This window comes from Mobula birostris, chromosome 7 (assembly GCF_030028105.1).
Source record: "Mobula birostris isolate sMobBir1 chromosome 7, sMobBir1.hap1, whole genome shotgun sequence".
Classification (NCBI taxonomy): Eukaryota; Metazoa; Chordata; class Chondrichthyes; order Myliobatiformes; family Myliobatidae; genus Mobula; species Mobula birostris.
Window position 1 is genome coordinate 53,096,687 of NC_092376.1, and position 20,746 is coordinate 53,117,432.

General features: G+C 37.4%; 1 protein-coding gene across 9 annotated transcripts in view; it reads right to left on the minus strand.

Moving 5' to 3' along the window:
• Positions 1 to 20,746, minus strand: part of dync2h1 (dynein cytoplasmic 2 heavy chain 1) — a 474,884-nt gene that overhangs the window by 224,401 nt on the left and 229,737 nt on the right. For 8 of the 9 annotated variants that reach the window (XM_072263133.1, XM_072263132.1, XM_072263130.1 and 5 more), the window contains 6 exons: positions 19,057 to 19,180; positions 14,946 to 15,109; positions 14,226 to 14,345; positions 12,882 to 13,016; positions 8,633 to 8,776; positions 2,700 to 2,789 (listed from right to left, as the gene is read on the minus strand). In XM_072263133.1, coding sequence (XP_072119234.1) covers positions 2,700 to 2,789; positions 8,633 to 8,776; positions 12,882 to 13,016; positions 14,226 to 14,345; positions 14,946 to 15,109; positions 19,057 to 19,180 — 777 coding nt within the window. The remainder of the gene's footprint in view (positions 1 to 2,699; positions 2,790 to 8,632; positions 8,777 to 12,881; positions 13,017 to 14,225; positions 14,346 to 14,945; positions 15,110 to 19,056; positions 19,181 to 20,746) is intronic. The other variant, XM_072263135.1, reaches the window with a different exon arrangement.

Here is a 20,746-nt window from a genome sequence, read left to right on the forward strand (position 1 = left end):
TGCATAGGTTACCATTCTGATCTTCCAGAGGACTGATTTTGTCCCTTGCAATCCTTTTGCTCTTAACATATCTGTAGAATCCCTTAGGATTGTCCTTCACCTTGTCTGCTAGGGCAACCTCATGCCTCCTTTTAGCCCTCCTGAGTGCTTTCTTAAGTGTTCTCTTGCATTTGTTATACTCCATAAGCACCCCATTTGTTCCTACCTGCTATGCACCTCCTTTTCTTTCTTAACCAAGGCCTCAATATCTCTTGAAAACCAAGGTTCCCTAAACTTGTTATCTTTACCACTTAGGCACATACAAGCTTTGTACTCTCAAAATTTCACTTTTGAAGGCCTCCCACTTACCAAGTACACCTTTGCCAGAAAATAGACTGTTCTAATTCACAAATGCCAGATCCTTAATGACACCATCAAAATTGGTGCTTCTTCAATTTAAAATCTCAATCCGAAGACCAGACATATTATTTTTCTATATTTTATTTGAAACAAATGGCATTATGATTACAAGTTGCAAAGTCTCATTCCAGAATAGTAGATCAAGTAATGCACGTTCTCTCATTGGGGCTTCTATGTTCTGATTAAGGAAACCTTCCTGAACACATGTGGCAAACTCTATCCCATCTAGTCCTTTTATAGCATGGGAGGACCACTCAATACATGCAAATTTAAAATCACCTACTATACCAACCTTATGTATGTTTCTTACAACAGTCTGTGATCTCTCTACAAATTTGTTACTCTAAATCCTGCCAACTGTTGGGTGGTCTACAATTTAGCCCCATTAACATGATCATACCTTTCTTATTCCTCAGTTCCACCCATAAAGGCTCACTAGACAAGTTCTCCAGTCTGTCCTGACTGAGAACTGCCGTGACATTTCTCTGACTAGTAACGCCACCCCTTCTCCTTTAACCCCTCCCGCTCTGTTGTGTCTAAAACAACTTAACTACAGAATATCGAGCTGCTAGTCCTGCCCCTCCTGCAACCAAGTTAAACTAATAGCTGCAATATCATAATTCCATGGGTTGATCCATGCCCCGAGTTCATCTGTCTTTCCAACAATACTTCTTGCATTGGAGTACATGCAGCTCTGAACATTAGTTGCACCATGCTTAACCTTTTGATTCCTGACTTTGTCTGAGGTCTTAACATCTGTCTCCACAACATCTCCACTATTTGTTCTGGCTCTCTGGTCCCCATCCCTCTGCAACTCTAGTTTAAACCACTCTGCCCCATGCAACACCGGCAAACCCTCCCACAAGGGTGTTAGCTCCCTCCAGTTCAGGTGGAAACCATCTCTTCTCTACAGGTCTCCCCTGCCCTGGAAAAGAGCCCAGTGATCCAAAAATCAGACGCCCTCCCTCCTACACCAATTCCTTAGTCATGTGTTATACTGCATGATTTTCCCATTTCTGGCCTCACTAGTATGTGGTACGGGTAGCAATCCTGGAAGTACTGTCCTTTAACTTAGCACCTAATTCCCTGAACTCACTTTGCAGAACCTCGTCACTCTTCCTATGGCCTCTGGTTGCTCACCCTCCCACTGAAGAATGCTGAGGACTTGATCGGAGATGTCCCGGACTCTGGCATCCAGGATCCAACCTACTATCCTGGTATCTTATTCTTATCCACAGAACCTCCTTTCTGTTCCCCTATCTAACGAATGCCCTATCACCAGAGCTCACCTCTTCTCACCCCTTTCCTTCTGAGTCACAGAGCCAAACTCAGTGCCAGAGACCTGAGTGCTGTGACTTTCCTCTGCTAGGTCATCCCCCACCACCACAGTATCCAAAGTAGTGTGTCTATTGATTAGAGGGGTGGCTACAAGGGTACTCTGCACTAACTGTTTAGCCCCTTTCCCTTTCATGACTGTCACCCAGTTTCCTGTGTCCTGCACCTTGGGTTTAACTACCTTCCTATACATTCCGTCTATCACCCACCACCCCCAAGCTTTCTGAATGATCCGGAGTTCATCCAGTTCCAACAGCTGGATGCACTTCTCGCAGGTGTAGTCATCAAGGACATTAGAGGTCTCCTTGCCTTTCTGCATCCCACAAGATGAGCATTCAACTATCCTGCCTGGCATCCCTATAGTTCTATCTGTGCCAATATAAAGACAGAAAACAATAAGTAAACTAGGGAAAAAAAGATCTACCTATAGCTTTTTTACCTTCTCTCACTCAAGTCTCTTCCTTACTGAAGCCTCAATGTACCTAATGCAATACACCTAATGCAATATGAGGATACATAAGTACATTTTAAGAACAAAGTAAACAATCCCTTATGAAGTTGCCACAATTAGAATGAATTCTTCCAAAACTCTGCTGTGTTTGATCAAGTCTATTTTGTGAAACTCCACAGGGAAATGGTGTAAACAGCCATTTTCCAAAATCAGTGAAGGACAAACTGATAATTTTCCATTGATAAGCAACTTTTTTTAAGTTTTGTGACACTAATCACAAAGCAAATCAGGTCTTTCAAGGTTAAAAACAGCTACTAGGAAATGATTATTAGAAATAATTGCTCTCAATGCTCACCATTGGCCAGTAGGTAAATTACACAACACTCAGGCAACTAAGATGATGAAGTTTCCACCCCACAAATAAAGAAAAGGGAAACAAACACCTTAAGATTAGACATTTTGAACTCCATAACAATTCTAACAAGAAAGCATCCCATGTAATCGTTACTCTCACCTTAAACAGTGATCTGCAAATATATTCATACACTGAAGTTTTCAGTATAGCTATCAGTGTTGTGATGCAGACATCTGTGCTTTCAGATTCCTAATGGGTAAATCAATGGAACATAAATTTGAAAAAATAATTTCAGCAGATAAACATATTGCAATTATTCAAATACAAGAATATTGTGCAAATGCTCAGAATGAGTCAAGATTTTCTGCTATGTAACACTGATAATACTTTTCTGCATTGCACAAGGGTTCTGACAGGATAGGTGAAATTCAGCTTTTATTAAGCAGCATTCTATAATCTTCTTGCTCTTTGTGGATTAAGATCCCTAGTTCTATCTACAATAATTTTGACAGATGCTATTTACTTTCATATATAGTGCCTTGAAAAAGTATTCAGCCCCCACAACTATTTTCACAGTTCATTGTGTTATTTTCAAAATTTAAAATATATTAAAGTAGGATTTTTTAGTAAACATAGTGATTCATATCAAATCAAAAGAAAACTTCCAAGATTTGTCAACAACTTACTAAATATTAAAAACCAAATTTGTGAGGCTGAGAAAGTATTAATACCCTTTGTAAATACTACGCTGTCTTCAGGTGAAATATACATACTACCTTACCAACTCACCCAATTTGTTGCTGTAAAAAACTGGAGGATCACGCGTTTTCAATGAATTCATAAGAATAACTACTCTCTCCCTCTGTATGGTACATTTTCAACAAACCAAACCAAAATGAAGACAAAAGAGCATTCAAGGTGAGTTGGGGAAATGATAATAGAGAAGCACAAATCTGTGGAAGTGTACAAGATCATCTCAAAGGCACTGAACATACCTTGGAGCTCAGTGCAGTCCATTGTGAAAGAGTGGAAAAAATAATAAACCACAACCACACTGCCTTAGTCAGGCCACCTCTATAAAATTTAGTCGCTGGAGAAGAATAGCATTTGACTGACTACAAAAGCTTTGTGACTGGTTATCAAATCTATTTATACTATCCTTTGACCTTAACAGTCACATACTTACAGATACTGATTGCAACGTTTCAGCAGTAAACCCAACAGTCTTCCTCTGCCATAAGTTAGTCAAATGACAAGGGACCTGTGGCTGAGGAATACGGTTGGGTTTACCATTGAAACATTGCAATCGGTATCCGTAAGCATGTGACTGTTGAGGCCAAAGGAGAGTATAGATAGAGGAATGGCACTTGTAAGAGAGGCTACTAGGATGCTAACAATCACTCTCGAGTTAGTGGCAGAAGTCTGTGGCTGCAACTGGAGATGAACTTCATAGTTCCACAATCTCTAAGGTCTTGTTCAGAAAGGTTATTTATGGAAAAGTGGCAAGAAAGAGGCCCTGGCAAAAAAAAAAATCCTTGCCTGTAATGACATTGTAAAGTGTCACTTAGAAGATAATGTAAACATGTGGAAGAAGGTCTTATTGTTGGATGAGACTAAAGTGGAACTTTTTTGCCTCAACACGAAGCAGTTCGTGTGGCATAAGTCTAATACTACACATCAGCCAGATAACACCATCTCTGCTATAAAATATGTTGGAGGTAGCATTATGCTATGAGGATTATTTTCAGCAGCAGAAACTAGATTGATAGATAGATGATGCTGCTAAATACAGAGATCCAGGATAAAACCCGCTAGCCTCTGCCAGAAAGATTAAACTGGGGAGGAAGTCTGCCTTTCAGCAACAACTCAAAGCACACTGCCAGAGTAACCATGGAATGGCTCCAGATGAAGAAAATTCATGTCCTTGAGTGTCCCAGTCATAATCCTGACCTTAACCTGATCAAACATCTCTGGCAAGACCTCAAGGTTGTTGTCCACCACCACTTCTCAACTAACCTGGTACAGCTTGAGCATTTTGCAAGAAGGAATGGGCAAATCTTGCTTCGTCATGTTGTGCAAAATTAGGAAAGACTTATCCAAAAAGAAAACTCGCTATAATAGCCGCGAGAGGTGGTTTAACTAAGTACTGAACAAAGAGGTATAATAACTTCTGAAATGGTGACATTTCAGTTTTTGAATTTTTAGATTTTCATGTTTTACAAATTTCCCTGTTTTATGAGCTCTGCTTTGAAAAAGGAGCATGTGATTCGCAAATAAAAATTCTCATTTAAATTAATCAAATTGAAATAAAATTGACCCTGGTTGTAATACTCAATTATGTGAAAAAAAGGTTGAGGGCTGAATACTTCTGTAAGGCACTGTATACAGTGGATTCCTCTGGTTAATCAGGGCAGCCATTTATATGAGACAACGCTTAAAGAACAAAAACAAATTGAGAAAATAGTTAGGATTTCCTTTGTTAATTTGGGACACTCTGCCTCTTATTTGAGACAGGAGACTGTTACCCAGCACTTTATAACTAGAGTCAGTTGCGTACACTTGTGTGGTCAATAGACACCACACCGTGCCAGAAATTCACTCAATATAATACACAGTATACAGTGAACATATATATATTCACTGTATATATAATATACCATATATTATACATATCTTTATTGGGCATGTTCTCTGGCTATGCATTTTGCAATTTCTACATTTTTTCATCTGTTTAATCACATTCTAATTGAAATCACTGATAAATGTCACAACATTTGTTGTTTTGCAGCAGTAGGACAGTGCAAGACATAAAAGTTACTACAAGTTACGAAACTAAACAAATGATGATGAAGAGGAATAATAAGATAGTGTTCATAGATTTATGGACTATTCAGAAATCTGATGGTGGAGGGGAAAAGCTTCTATTCGCTCACTGACCAGATAACCTTGTTTACAGTTTATTCCTGTGGTCACCCCAGTTTTACACCATCAAAAACATTCTCCTCCCCATCCTTCTTCCATCTTAACAACCTCCTTTTGTCTCCTTTTTCACTCCTGACAAAGGGACTCCAACGTGAAAAAAGACTTTCTTCTTTTCCCACAGATGTGGCCTAAACTGCTCAGCATTTTACAATTTTGTTCAAAATTATCAAATTGTAGTTTCATGTGGCAATGACCTTGGGGTGTGATATTACTCTGGAATAACTGGAGTTTGGTAAAATGTGTGTAAGTGTGGCAGAATTGAAGTAGAAGAAGAGATTCACAAGTGGATTTAATGGTCCCGTTTTGGTACCCCTGGTGACCAATAAGCAAAAAGCAATGGAATTAGCATTCCATGATGGTTTTCACAAAAAATGATTCATAAAAATACCCCATTTGTTGAGGATATTGATACAGTCATTCACTCAACTTCAGCAAAACACACTTTGAACGTACTTGTATGCAACAAAGGAGGAGGAAATCTGTACCTCCATAAACTTGCAGCAACAAGTCTGCATCACAGGTGGTGCATTCAAAACACAGTTCCGAGAGCCTTCAGCTCAATGATGTAGAAAGTATATGGCAGGAGCAAAGTTACTTCTTTCATTTTCAATACAGATCAACATTACGTCCTTTTACATAGCAATTGAACCCATGTCTCATGGTATGTTTGAAGTATGAGATGGAAAAGAAAATCATTCTATTTTATTGTATGAATCATTCTAATTGTAGAAAAATAAATTGTCTGTTGATAAAATCAGTAGTTTAACTACAAAATTGCCATAATCAAATATTAAGAATTAAAGTAATGCTTTGTTTAGAAAGTCCTACTATTTGTACATTAGAAGACACAGTGGATTCCAGTTAATTGGGACACATCAGTGCCAGTCCAATTAAGCAACTGCCCCAGGAGTTGAAACTTCATGGAAATGGTTAAAAAGGTACAGAAAAGACCAACTATCATTAAACTGAGTAACAAATTATGTATTTAAATGAAATACAGAACAAATCAAAACACTACCAAAACCATTACTATGTATTAGTTCCTAATAGTTGTCGACGGAAGAATTCATTCAGGGTACACAGTCATGCTTGTTTGATTGTCTGTAAAATAACAAAATCAGTGCATGTACCTAGTACAGATGATGGACGGCCTTCATACAATGCTTTTGATGATTGCATCCTCCAAATCTTCATTTTCATTGTAACATTCAAAATGATTGCCAATACCTTCAAATTCTTTGTAGTACCTAACTTGTCACTCCTGGCCATTTCTGGCATCTCCAAGCCTGAATGCTTAAAAGCACAGTGAGCGGAACAGCTCCAAATTGTCTTGCTGTTTATTTTTTGCTAATTATCAGTGACAAAGATCACTGCTTTTTGAAAACAAGCTCACATAACTGACAATATTTAAAAACTGTTTGCTCTAAGCACAGTGTAGTACTTCAAAGTTGCTGGTGAACGCAGCAGGCCAGGCAGCATCTCTAGGAAGAGGTACAGTCGACGCTTCGGGCCAAGACCCTTCGTCAGGACTAACTGAAAGAAGAGCTAATAAGAGATTTGAAAGTGGGAGGGGAAGGGGGAGATCCAAAATAATAGGAGAAGACAGGAGGGGGAGGGATGGAGCCAAGAGCTGGACAGTTGATTGGCAAAAGGAATATGAAAGGATCATGGGACAGGAGGCCAAGGGAGAAAGAAAAGGGGGAGGGGGGAAGCCCAGAGGATGGGCAAGGGTTATGGTGAGAGGGACAGAGGGAGTAAAAGGAGAAGGAGAAAAATGATGTGTGTATATAATAAATAAATAACGGATGGGGTATGAGGGGGAGGTGGGGCATTAGCAGAAGTTTGAGAAGTCAATGTTCATGCCATCAGGTTGGAGGCCTCCCAGACGGAATATAAAGTGTTGTTCCTCCAACCTGAGTGTGGCTTCATCTTTACAGTAGAGGAGGCTATGGATAGACATATCAGAATGGGAATGGGACGTGGAATTAAAATGTGTGGCCACTGGGAGATCCTGCTTTCTCTGGCAGACAGAGCGTAGGTGTTCAGTGAAACGATCTCCCAGCTCTGCTCTCAAATGCATCTCCCCTATTTCACGCACATCTGCTCTCACTCCATCCTCCCGTCACCCCACTAGGAATAGGGTTCTCCTTGTCCACCAGCCTCCAGGTCCAACATATAATTCTCCGTAACTTCCTCCACCTCCAACGGGATCCCACTACTAAGCACATCTTTCCCTCCGCCCTCATTCCCCTTTCCGCAGGGATCGCTCCTTACGCGACTCCCTTGTCCATTCATCCGCCCCATCCCTCTCCACCGATCTCCCTCCTGGTACTTATCCTTCTAAGCAGAACAAGTGCTACACATGCCCTTACACTTATATTCCATCTGGGTAGCCTCCAACCTGATGGCATGAACATTTACTTCTCAAACTTCTGCTAAAGCCTCACCTCCCCCTCGTACCTCATCTGTTATTTATTTATTTATTTATTTATATACACACATTCTCTTTCTCTCTCTCCTTTTTCTCCCTCTGTCCCTCTCACTATACCCCTTGCCCATCCTCTGGGCTTCCCCCCCCCCTTCTCTTTCTCCCTAGGCCTCCTGTCCCATGATCCTCTCATATCCCTTTTGCCAATCAACTGTCCAGCTCTTGGCTCCATCCCTCCCCCTCCTGTCTTCTCCTATCATTTTGGATCTCCCCCTCCCCCTCCCACTTTCAAATCTCTTACTAGCTCTTCTTTCAGTTAGTCCTGACGAAGGGTCTCGGCCTGAAACGTTGACTCTACCTCTTCCTAGAGATGCTGCCTGGCCTGCTGCGTTCACCAGCAACTTTTATGTGTGTTGCTTGAAATTCCGGCATCTGCAGATTTCCTCATGTTTAGTTTGACAACAGTCTCTCAATTGAGTGGCGTAGTGTCCCAAATAAATGTAGGGAATCCTGTCAATTTTCTTGATTAGTTTTTGTTTTTTAAGAGTTGTTCCAAATAAGTGGCTGCCCCGATTAACTGATGGCCCAATTAACCAGAATCAAGCATAGTTTGTTTACTTTTATCACTGCCTACAATGAAAATTAAGACGTCTCAAAGCATTCTGATAAGTTCAAAACATACCTTCCTGTTCTGCAATGATCGCTGGAAGAGCCTAAGAAAGGCTGCAAGACTGAAACGATACATATTATTTATTTTGGACAGATCTGTTATAATAAAGAACATCTTGCTGGCGGTCTCAGCAAGTGGGAGGAATGCATCTCTTTCCTGCAAAGAGAAATTACAATCAATTATGATATTTTGCTGCCCTCCACAGACAGAAATGTGTAACAACAAACTAAAATATGCTGTAAATCATATAAATGAACTTAATTGGAGAGAAAATACCAGTAATTTGTTAAATTGGTTTATTATTGTCACATATACTGAAGTACAGTGAAAAATTGCTCACACTGATCAATTCATTACAACAGTGTATTGAGGTAGTATGAGGTGAAACACTAAAAGAATGCATAGTAAGGTGTTACAGAAAAAGTGCGACGCACATAGACAGAAAGGTGCATTGTCAGAATAAGATAGACTGCCAGATTGCAAATCTTTCTTATATACTATGGGACCATTCAATAATCTTATAACAGTGGGATAGAAGCTGTCCATGAGTTTAATATGCGCTTTCAAGCTTTTATATCTTCCGCCCAATGGAAAAGGGAAGAGAGAAAGTCTTGGATGGGTGAGATCTTTGGTTATGCTGGGTGCTTTACCAAGATAGTGAGAGGTATAGTTAAAGTCCATGGAAAGGAGGCTGGCTTCAGTCATTTGCTGAGCTGTGTCCACAACTCTCTGCAGTGTCTTGTTGTTACAGATAGAGCAGTTACCAAATAAGTTGTGATTCATCCAATAGAATGCTTTCCATTATTCAATAGTTGAAGCTTACAGCTTAGAAATTGTTCCATGGTGGAAAAATCTTGGGAATTAGTGCAAGTGAAACAGATATTTTATGTGTGGGACACCACTGAAAAATGTTATTGTTGGGCCAGGTACAGAAAAGTACCATAGGTCATAGAAGGCGAGGCAAGATTGAGGATCATGGATAGATTGTGGTAGAGAGAATATAGAGTAGAATTGTGAGGTGTAACAGGAAGACCCCAAGTGAGATCCAACTGAATTTACAAAGCTGCCTTTGTCTTCTCTTTTCGAGGTGAGCATGATTCCATTGCATCTGAGAAGTATTGCCATACCCTCTTCTCCCCAAATGTGTAAAGCGAGGTTGTATCTGAAATTCTTCTCTGCCAAGTTTAGAATGTCAGCAGAGGCAATGCCTGTTCCTGGAAGTTTATTGTTTCTCAAGTAGCATAAAGCTTTTTGGAATTCTTGCCAGAAAGGGATGGCAGTGATGCTGGATAGTATGCTATGGAATGAACAAATGGATATTCATGTTAAGGGCAGAGATGTGGTAGACGATTGGCCTAATGAGAATGACCAACAGACCCTGGAACTAATTAATAACAAACATAAAGGATTATTGGTTAGATGCTGCAACATGCCTCCAGGAAAAACAACAGCTCTGCAAACACCAGGAGAAACACGTGCAGCAGAAAGCTAGTGAGCTAAAGGATAGGTGATAGCTGAAGATAGTTCAGGAGGTCAAGCAACTCAGTGATAAACATGCCCCTGCACCAATTCTTTAGTGCTGTCAAGCCCAATTATCACAAAAATGCTCACCACTGAGACCCACTGGAAGAAACACTCCAAAAGGATTCTCAACCATGACTCTGTCCTAACATCACATATAAGAAAAACTCTAGGTTTTTCAATAATGATTAACTCTGTCAGATTATACTCTTTACTTTGTCATTGGTTAACATATGAATTTTGTTTTCATTATAAAGGTTGTAATTGCATCAGAAAGATTCACAGGATGTTGTCTGGATTGGAGAACTTAAGCTATGAGAGAGATTGGATATATTACGGTTGTTTACCCTGGAGTGAAGAACTCTGAAGGATGGCTCATTAGACTAAGAGAGGATTGATAGAACTATGGAAAATGTGGCATGGATAGAGTAGATCATCATATTCCCTTTATTCCCTTTAAATAAGCATGTACCTATTTATGGACGTTTACCATTTAAATTGGTTACTGATTCATTTATATACTTAGGGATAACAATTACCAAAAAATATAAAGATTTATTTAAAGCTAATTTTTTACCTTTAATTGATCAGATTAAACTTTTATTTACCAAATGGTCCCCAATCTCTTTGTCTTTGATTGGTCGGATTAATGCTATTAAGATGATCATTTTGCCTAAATTTTGTATGTATTTCAATCGGTTCCAATTTTTATCCCAAAATCTTTTTTTGATAACGTAGATTCAAAAATTTCCTCATATATTTGGCAGAATAAAAATCCTAGGTTAGGTAAAAGATATTTACAGAAATCCAAGAAGGAGGGGGGACTTGCCCTCCCAAATTTTAGATTCTATTATTGGGCAATTAATATACGATATTTAAAATTTTGGCTACAAGATTTGGACGCATCTTTAAACCCTCATTGGGTAAATCTTGAATCTAATTCATTACAAGGGTTTTCCTTGGGTTCGGTTTTAGGAACTTTACTTCCTTTTACTTCTTTTAAATCATATAAACAAATGAATAACCCAATAGTTAAACATACTTTACGTATATGGTTTCAATTCCGAAGATTTTTTGGGTTTAATCAATTCATTCTAGCAAGTCCCATTATATCAAATTTTCTTTTTCAACCTTCCATGATGGATCAAGCTTACTTTGATTGGAAAACCAAAGGTATAATATCTTTTCGCGATTTATTCTTGGATAACTGTTTTATGTCTTTTGATCAACTCTCTAATAAATATAACTTACCCAGATCTCACTTTTTTAGATATTTACAGATTAGAAACTTTTTAATTACTGTCTCTCCTAATTTTCCACACCCATATCCAATGGACACTTTGGAAAAAATCTTAGACTTAAATCTTTCTCAGAAAGCTGTAATAGCAATTGTATATAATTATGAATTTATGTCCTGATGCCTCTAATAAAATTAAAGCTGACTGGGAAAGAGAACTTGAGATTAATATACCGACTGAAAAATGGGAAAAAATTCTTCAGTTGGTGAATTCATCCTCTGTATGTGCTAAGCATAGGTTGATACAGTTTAAAGTAGTTCACAGGACTCATATGTCCAAAGATAAACTAACTCATTATTACTCTTATATTAATCCAATATGTGATGCCAGTCTGAGATTGCTTCTCTAACTCACATGTTTTGGTCATGTCCCTTGTTGGAGAAATATTGGAAAGATATTTTTGATATTATTTCAACGGTCCTAAATATAGACTTACAACCTCATCCAATTACTGCTATCTTTGGACTACCAATGATAGACTCAAATAATTTAACCTCTTCATCACGAAGGATGATTGCATTTCTTACTTTAATAGCTAGAAGGTCCATTTTGTTGAATTGGAAAGAGATCAACCCTCCTACAGTATTTCATTGGTTTTCACAAACTATGGTGTGTCTGAATTTGGAGAAAATTAGAAGTGCAGTTTATGACCCTTCTATTAAGTTTGAAAAAATTTGGAGGCCATTTATTCAGCATTTTCATTTGATGTAATTTGATCATTTCCAAACTTGTTTTATTTCTCTGTACTGTTGTTGGAGGGGAATGGAATCGTCGACGCTGAGGTTTTCTTCTTTTCCATTTTTAAGTTGTTAGTTTTGCCCAAGTCTTATAGTTTAGTTTAGTTGTTTTTTTTTTCTTTTGGGATGGGTTTTTTTTTCTCTTTTTCTGTCTTTTTTCTTTTTTTTTTTGCTTTATATTATCCGTGATCAGTTCTACATGTATGGGAGTTTTGGTAATTTCCACTATTTGGTTTTGCAATTACTCTTTTTTTAAATGTAACAATACATCTCATATTATCTGTATTATTGCTATGTTTTGTTTCTATATTTTGAAATTAATAAAAAGATTGAAAAAGAAAGAGTAGATCATCATAACCTTTTCTCCATGGTAGGAGCATCAAAACAAGAGGACAGAGATTTAAGAAGAGAGGAAGGAGTTTTAAAAGAGACTTATGGGGTAGGTTCTGTTTTACACAGAGATTGGTTGATAGCTACAATATACTCCTGGAGTAAGTGATGGAGTTAGATAGAATCACTACATTTAAGAAACGTTTAGAATGACACTTATATACACAGGGCATGGAAGAAACTAGTCCTCATTTGATGGGATTAGTGCAGATGAGCAAAAGGTTTGGCATGGACATAATGGACTGAAGCATCTGTTTCTGCACTGGGGGAATCCCATAACTCCATGAAAGTATACAAAACAAAACTCCACAATACCTGATCTAATGACATCTGTAATCTGAAAGACTCATTGAGAGATTCTTGAATTAGTGCACTGCTGGCTTTGGTCTGATTCAGTGATTCTATAAGCTCCTTGTTCTCCAATATATTTCCTTGCGAAGTGGCCAGTGTCTAAGATTAAGTACATTAGCATATTTTTAAATTCATTTAATTACAACTAAAAATATTTAAATTTGAATAAATAACATTCTAAAGATACAACAGATCATTTTCAATTTCAATTTTTAAATTTGAGAAACAAGACAATACATTCCCAGGTCTCTTTTAAAGTGCAATAAAAAAAAAGTGTTGGAAATTCTCAAATCAGGTAGCACAATTGTTGCCCAACTTGCTGAGTATTTCTCGCACCTCCTGACTTTATTTCAAATTTTCAGCATCTGTTGATGCAAAGTAATCAGTTTGTAAAGTTAACTCAGATTTTCTTCCCCAAAGATGCTACATGACCTGCTGGGTATTTGCAGAATTCTCTTTTACTTCAGATCTCCACTAACTTGTTTGTTCTGCTTCTCTTAGTTCCAGTATTTTTATTTCCCTTTCTCTTCTGTCTTCATTAATCACCCTCTGTCTAAAGATCACCTACAATTCATTATCTACAAGTCCACAAAGATCGCCTTCAACTAGCAGTATTCTCGACCCTCCTTTACCACCATTTGCATTATTCTGTCTCTATCAGTCTCCAAACTATTGATCTCTTTATTGCTTTTTCTTGATTCAGATAAATGGTTACTGCCCTGAAACCTTCCTCTTTCTACACATGCTGTCTAATCTAGGTACTTCCAACCTTTTTTGTTTTCATTTAAGATTTCTAACCTCTGCAGTTTTTAATTCATTTAAAAGCAAATCGTCTTTAATTTTATTTTAGCCATCTATATATGGGCAATTAGTTTTTTTCCTCACCCCATATTTTCTAGCCACACTTAGAAAGGTATATTATTGCATTCACAACCCTTGTGCAAAAAGTACGATGCACCATGGTTAACCCATGAAAAACAGATGATGTAGTTTATGATGATATTTTCCACCTCCTAGTACTTAATCCTATAAGCCAGCACTTTTAAAACAAAACTGCTTACAGGAACTATTCTAATGAGAATGACACTGACAAACATTTTCTTACCAACAGAACCCAGAATGGATAAGGTCAATGATGTGCAAATCACACCCATCATGTGAATTTTTCATAAAAATTATCTCATTGTCTTCACAAACAATATAAATTTAATGTATTTTGAAACAGTAAAAACAGAGGCAATGTAGCATTATTGACCAGTAAGGTTCCTTATTAAATATATTTAAGTATGTAAGTTTTATTTATAATACCTCCAGCAGAGAATCTTCAAGCTTTGCTAATTGAATCTTTTTCTCCTCTTCCTGTTGTAGAACTGCTGTCTTGCGTTCTTCTAGCTCCGGTTTTTCATGTTGCAGGGTAACTGCTAAAAGCTGCAGATACATAAGAATATTTAATTATTCACTGATTTATATTAATATGATTAACAAAAGTTAGCAGTACACAGACACTTAATATGAGGGAATGGTCTTTATCAGAAAAATCTTCATTTTCAACCAAGTTTGCTGGCCCACATTAACTCTCCTTAACATATTCAATATAAAAAAAACCCATGACTTTGCATGTTCCCATCTTCACAGCCTTTCCTAGCTGTCAAAACCTTCCAACAGGCTCATCTTTCTGAAGTGAACCGTTTTTTTTTACCAGAAGTAGTAGTGCACCCTTCTATCTTTGACATCACCAGCAAGTTTCACTTTTGGTTCCCTGTGACAACTGAAAACATCCATGTTCTGGGCTCAGGAATCTGTCTTAAATCAATTTTAAGTTCTTCAAATTCTTAACTGTGCTTTTGATTTCCATCCGTCCATCTTTCCATATGGTTCACTTCCTTCCAAAAGGACAATTTACATTTCTACTGAACTTAGCCACTATATTACCAGCCCTGACTGTATATAACATATCATACTTGACTGGTCATTATCAATCCTGAAGAGTATTATTAAAAATTTGGAAAAAAGGAATAACATTTTTACCTGCCCCCTGAGACCTTCCCTTGTTGTTGTAAAGTTAATCTTGTTGACAAGAGAAGCTGCATCTGGTGGAATAGAAGGGTTGGGGTTGCGAGTTGCCAAAAACAAGCAAAATGCTTCATTGTAATCAATTAATTTGTCTCCAATTTGTACAACATAGCGAGGTCCTGTTTCAAAAACAAAGCACATGGCAAAATTGCGCACAGAATGAGTGTACTTTAATTAAAAAGTTAAAGTTGCATGGATGTTCTGTCCAAATAGTAATATCATGTCATAACTAAGTAAGCACTTTCATAAAATACTTTCACAAAGGAAAACACAGATTTTAAATAATAATAGAAATTGCCAAAATTATGCATGAAAACATAGATGCTAGGATTTTGTATAGCTGTTGAAATATTACAAGGTGGAAGAAAAGCCAAGCAAAAGGACAAGGAACTGAATGTTCTACCACAGATGATTTTGCTGGAAAGAACAGTTAGAACTGAACTGCACAAGCTAGAAGCAAGGATGAGGATAAAAAGGCTGATGTGGAAGGAGATAGAAGAGCTCTTTGTGGCAAAAAAAAAGATAAAAACATTGAATTCAATATGCCTGCAGAAAGAAATTACAAATCAAAGATCAAATAGTACTTCATACTTGATAGAATCTGCATAGTGAATCTTGCTCAATATGAAATCTGCCCAGAAGATCTATAGGAGTTATATGAATAGGTTATACTTGTATGAATAGTAACAAAATGGATAAAACATGCATTGAATTGCCATAATAGTGGAGGCAAGTCAAATTGCAGTACAAGAGAGATTGCAGATGTTGGAAATCTGAAGCAATTCATTCAAAAAGCTGGAGGTATTCAGCAGGTCAGGCAGTATCTCTGGAGGGAAATGAACAGTCAACATTTTGTATCAAGCCCCTTCATCAGAACTGGAAAGGAAGAGGAAAGAAGCCAAGATAAAAGGGTAGGAGGAGGCAGAGGACTACAAGCTGGTGGGTGGTGGATGAACCTAGGAGAAAGAGGGAAGCAAGAAGAAAACTTACGTTGTATTCTAACAAATTCGTTTTGAAAAAAATAACTCAATCACCAAAATTTTGTTTACTTATTTATAATGTCTCTCTTCTCCCAGTCCATATTTCTGAACTCCATAATTTGATCACTTAAGAATATTTCCTTTTCCTGTTCACTCAGGTCTCAGATTTTATGAACTGATATTGAAATGAAGGGTGCAAGGGAACGTCTAATTAATGGCAAAGTCTATACAAATTCTTAAATAAACAAAATCTTGCAACTGAAGCATAATTAACATAAGTATTAGTTGGGATTAAAAGAATAAATTTATATAACCGAATTATTCTATGTTCTGCCTCAGTATTAAGTGCCAAATGTGTCAAACAAGCATATTTAAGTTTTAAATAAAGTAGGCAGGTCTCACCCTATCAGAGATATTCCCTTTATTCTGAATATCCCTCCTCCACCTCCTCTGCTACCAAAAATCTAACTTGTTTTCTCTCCTTCCAAATTCTGATGGAGATTCTGTTTTCTCTCTCCACAGGTGCTGCATAATCTGAATTTGTCCAGCTTTTTTTGCTTTTAATTTAGAGTTTTACATATACTTTCTTGAAAGCTGGATTGAAAATTGGATTAACCCAACACAATTTTATCTGTATAGTGCAGTAGGCATATAAGAAAACATACAACATATTTCAAAAAACAGCACTGAATGCTATCGAACAGTTTATGTTATTTGGATATTTGTATCCCTTTTTGGCATGTTTAAACAAAGTAAAATTAAGACAACACATAAATCATAAGAAAATACTGCTATTTGAATTGTCAATGTGCATCATAATGATATAGAAAAATTCACAATTTAATTTCTTTATCAGAAAAAGAATTCCATTCCTACGCTCTGATGCATGACAATAACGAAATAGTACAAATGATTTGTCTGTTCTTTCCTCCATGCCTAGCTCAGGAAGAATCATAAGGAAATGCAATGGATTCAACTCAGCACTAATGAGGTCTACATAGCAATAACAACTATGGATCACAATCCAACAATTGTATATTAGCTTGCTACAATATTTGCATACATGTTATTGGCAGCTGACTTTATAATGTGATGACCAGTTAGATGTTATACTTGATCTTCTGCGGCTACCATAAATTGTCTGCAATTATAATCCAAAATAGCGCCTGAAGATTCCAAGGATAGCACCAGTGTCCTAACTCAGGTGAGTACGTTTGGAAATCAGAAGCAGCAAACAACCTACTGACAAAATTGATGCATGGTTTCAACTTGAAATGTTAACATTTCCTTCCCCGCCCCCCCCTCCCCCCCCACAGCTGATGAACTAATTTCTGCCAGCAGATAGTTGTTCCAGATTCCAACCTCTGCAGTTTCTTGTGTCTTCATGCTTGGAAATCATATCTTTATTCATGTACCAATGCTATGTGGTATTTCTTTTTAAAGATTTTTGATTCACATTAGTTTATATGATGCACTACCGGTTGAAAGATTTTGCAGTCTGTTCCCTTAGGTTATTTTGCATGTATACAAAAAAGGCCCAAATATGCCTTTAATTAGTTCTTTATCTTTGCTAGGATATGTTTTTCTAGTTCTGCAAATCAAAAAAATTATCTCTCTTTCCCAGTTTTGACAAAGGGTCTTTGACCTGAAACAACTGTTTCTCACTTCAGAGATGCTGCTTGATCTAATGAATACTTCCAACACTTTGCATTTTTATTTCAGATCTCCAGCATCTGCAGTGTTTGCTTTCTGCATTACTAGAAAAACAATACACGAGCAAAGACACTGAGAAACTGCAGGAAAACATAGGACAAGTGAAGCACCTTGTTGTCCGTGAATAATTTTGCACAATATCACAGATTATATATTTAAAATATGTATAGCTTACACAAAAATTCAACAATATTAGGTAGACTGCAAGTTATAAATAGATAATATTTAAGCTACGCACAATACCTATGAAATTGTTGGTCTTATAATCTGAGATGGAAACAATTCCATGGCCCCTTTATGCTCACCTCATTTGTCAGTTAGAACTTCCCTTCCTTCCCAAAAGTGGACTAAATTTCCCTCAGCCCTCCTGAAATTATTGTAATATTTTATTCAAAAATCATAAATATGCAGATGTGGGATGTTGTACCTGTGACTAAGTTGGTGGATATGGAAATTTCTAATCAACAAAATAAACAGACACTACATTGGAAACCCTCTCAGTAGAGTGCCCCACATTCTTATACCCTTAAGATCAAAGGTACAACAGGTGGTTCAATACAATTTCCACTGTTACAATAACATCATTTACGTCAATATTTAGTGTCTGACAAGTGGTTTCTTTGAGGTACATATTTACAGTGGAAGCACATTATAATTGATAAGACACCTCAGACACCTTTGCTGGGACAAACAAAATCACATGGATAATCTAAAAACTACTGAGGACAAATAGCCAGATGCCCAAGATTAGTGTTGTGAGGGCTGATTCTCTGAGTACATAAATCTTACAACTATTGATAGAGCAGCTATTTTATGTGCTAAGTAATAATATCAGTCTGGTCTGCAATCTTACTTATTTACAATGGAGCAAATTACTTAAGCCCATAGTTCCCTGGTGACGCAGGCCAATTAACATATAACATTTAGCTGATGCATGAGAACATCTCATGGTCACTCAACTTTGCAAACCATATTTCTGACCAGCCAGCCCCCTTTGTGGGCCTGCCTGTTCTCCTGTATTATTTATTTGCAAAGGATTCCTTTTAACTTCAAACCAATTACTGCTTGCAATTTACATTAGGAACTGAAGACTGGCTCTTATTTGAATTAATACAGTATATGATATATTCTCATAATTCCCTAACTCCTCAATAATCCCTAACACTGAAAATCTGAAATAAAAGCAGAAATTTGGAAAAGCTTAGCATGTCAAGCAGCATCCATAGAACATGATAACAGTTAATTCTTCACGTCAATCGGTAAATCTTATGAAGGGTCTTTGGCCTGAACATAAACTGTCTTATTTTAACATTACTTTTAGTTTGATGAATCAAACAAACAAAACAATCTCTAAAAGCAGGTCAAACACTCACCCTGAGCTATAAGATCCTTTCTCAGCAGTGGGTATAGTACTGCCTCAACACCATCCATCTCTTGTATAATCAGTGTCTTCCCAAAACGTACTGCCAGTTCTACTGCTGTGGTGAAGTTAGAGTCCTGTGCAGGTAATATACAGAAAAACAATTAACTATTTAATAGCAGAGACTTTTGTACGGTAGTGTATTTGTCAACGTAGGGTGGAAAGTGAGTTTGTAAATCTGGCCGGAGCAAAGGATGTTGGGAATGGTGGAGTGCTGGGGGGCTATGGGACAGTAGCAGAGGAGGGTTATCATCGCTCACATATGTCATGAAATTTGTTTTTTTGTGGCAGCAGTATAGTGTAATACATAAAATTACAGTACTGTGCAAAAGTCTTAGGCACCCTAGCTCTGTGCCAAGACTTTTGCACAGCACTGTACATAAAGGAGAAACATCAGTAACTTACTTTATTTGTGAATTGCTAATCAAGAAACTGGCATTAAAAGCATATTCATTAGAAAGGACATGGTCTTTTCAACCAATAGAAGAACCAAAAAACTTTTCAGTAAAATGACGTGAAAAATATTTGTCAATAATCAAGCTTGACAATTTAAATCAGATACATAAAAGCTTGTGTGGTAATCAGATTTCACAGTAAAATTGTTTTCAGAATTACATCAATATTCAAATCTGCACAGTACTATCCCCATCACTAGATAGGGCAAAGACAATTTCACAGCTTTCACAATTACTTACATATTCCAATTATCAGTTATAAGCAGATTGAGATGATCCCAGGTTTTGAATATTTTGAACAAGCATCAACAGCAACAATTCATTTCCCCTGGCATTTTATGGTTCCCTCTTTAACTACAGTTAGTGCAAAGCTAGTCTGAAATCTCCTCATTCCCAAGGGGAAGTGGACCCAAACGACCTTTATTGAGAACACCTAGAAATCCTACCAAACAGTACAATGGCAAAAGTGATTCTCATGACATGAAGGCATCCCATCTAGTTAGCTGCTGTCAGGTCAATCTAGGGAAGAATTATCAAGCAAATACAAACGTAAATGAAATTTCAACAAATTACATCTGCCTAGCTGAGAAAGGGACACTAAAGTCAAGATTGTCAAGGTAGCTGCGATTCCTTATTCCCCACCCCCCACCCCCCACAGTGTATTGTAATAGCTTCCCTACAAAAGCATGTGACTTAGCAGCTATAATGATCCTTCCAGCTGCAAGCCTTCATCCCTGACACACATGCACATTTGTGGTGCAAAATTCACCAAATGTAATCCTTGTAGCTAGTTAATTATTTGTCCAATTTTCTATAGCTGTTTCTATACTTACAAAAATCTCCAGGAAATGGTTCGGTAGATGGTAAAGGACTTATTGTTGACAGAAAGGATTTGAAATAGACTTGGACACTACATGGGTTGGAATATTTCAGCTATGGCGAGAGACCATTTAGGCTAGGTTTATGCTATTTGTAGCAGAGCAGTGTGAAAGGAGAACCTGACTGAGGTTTATAAAACTATAAGGAGCACAAATAGGGTAAATAATGAGAAACATTTCCCGTTAGCAGGGTACCTAAGATCAGAAAGCAAAGATTTAAAGAAAGGACCAGAAAATTTCGAGGGGATTTGAGAAAGATTTTTTTTTCACTTATAAGATGGCTAAAACCCCAAATAACTGAGGGGCTGAT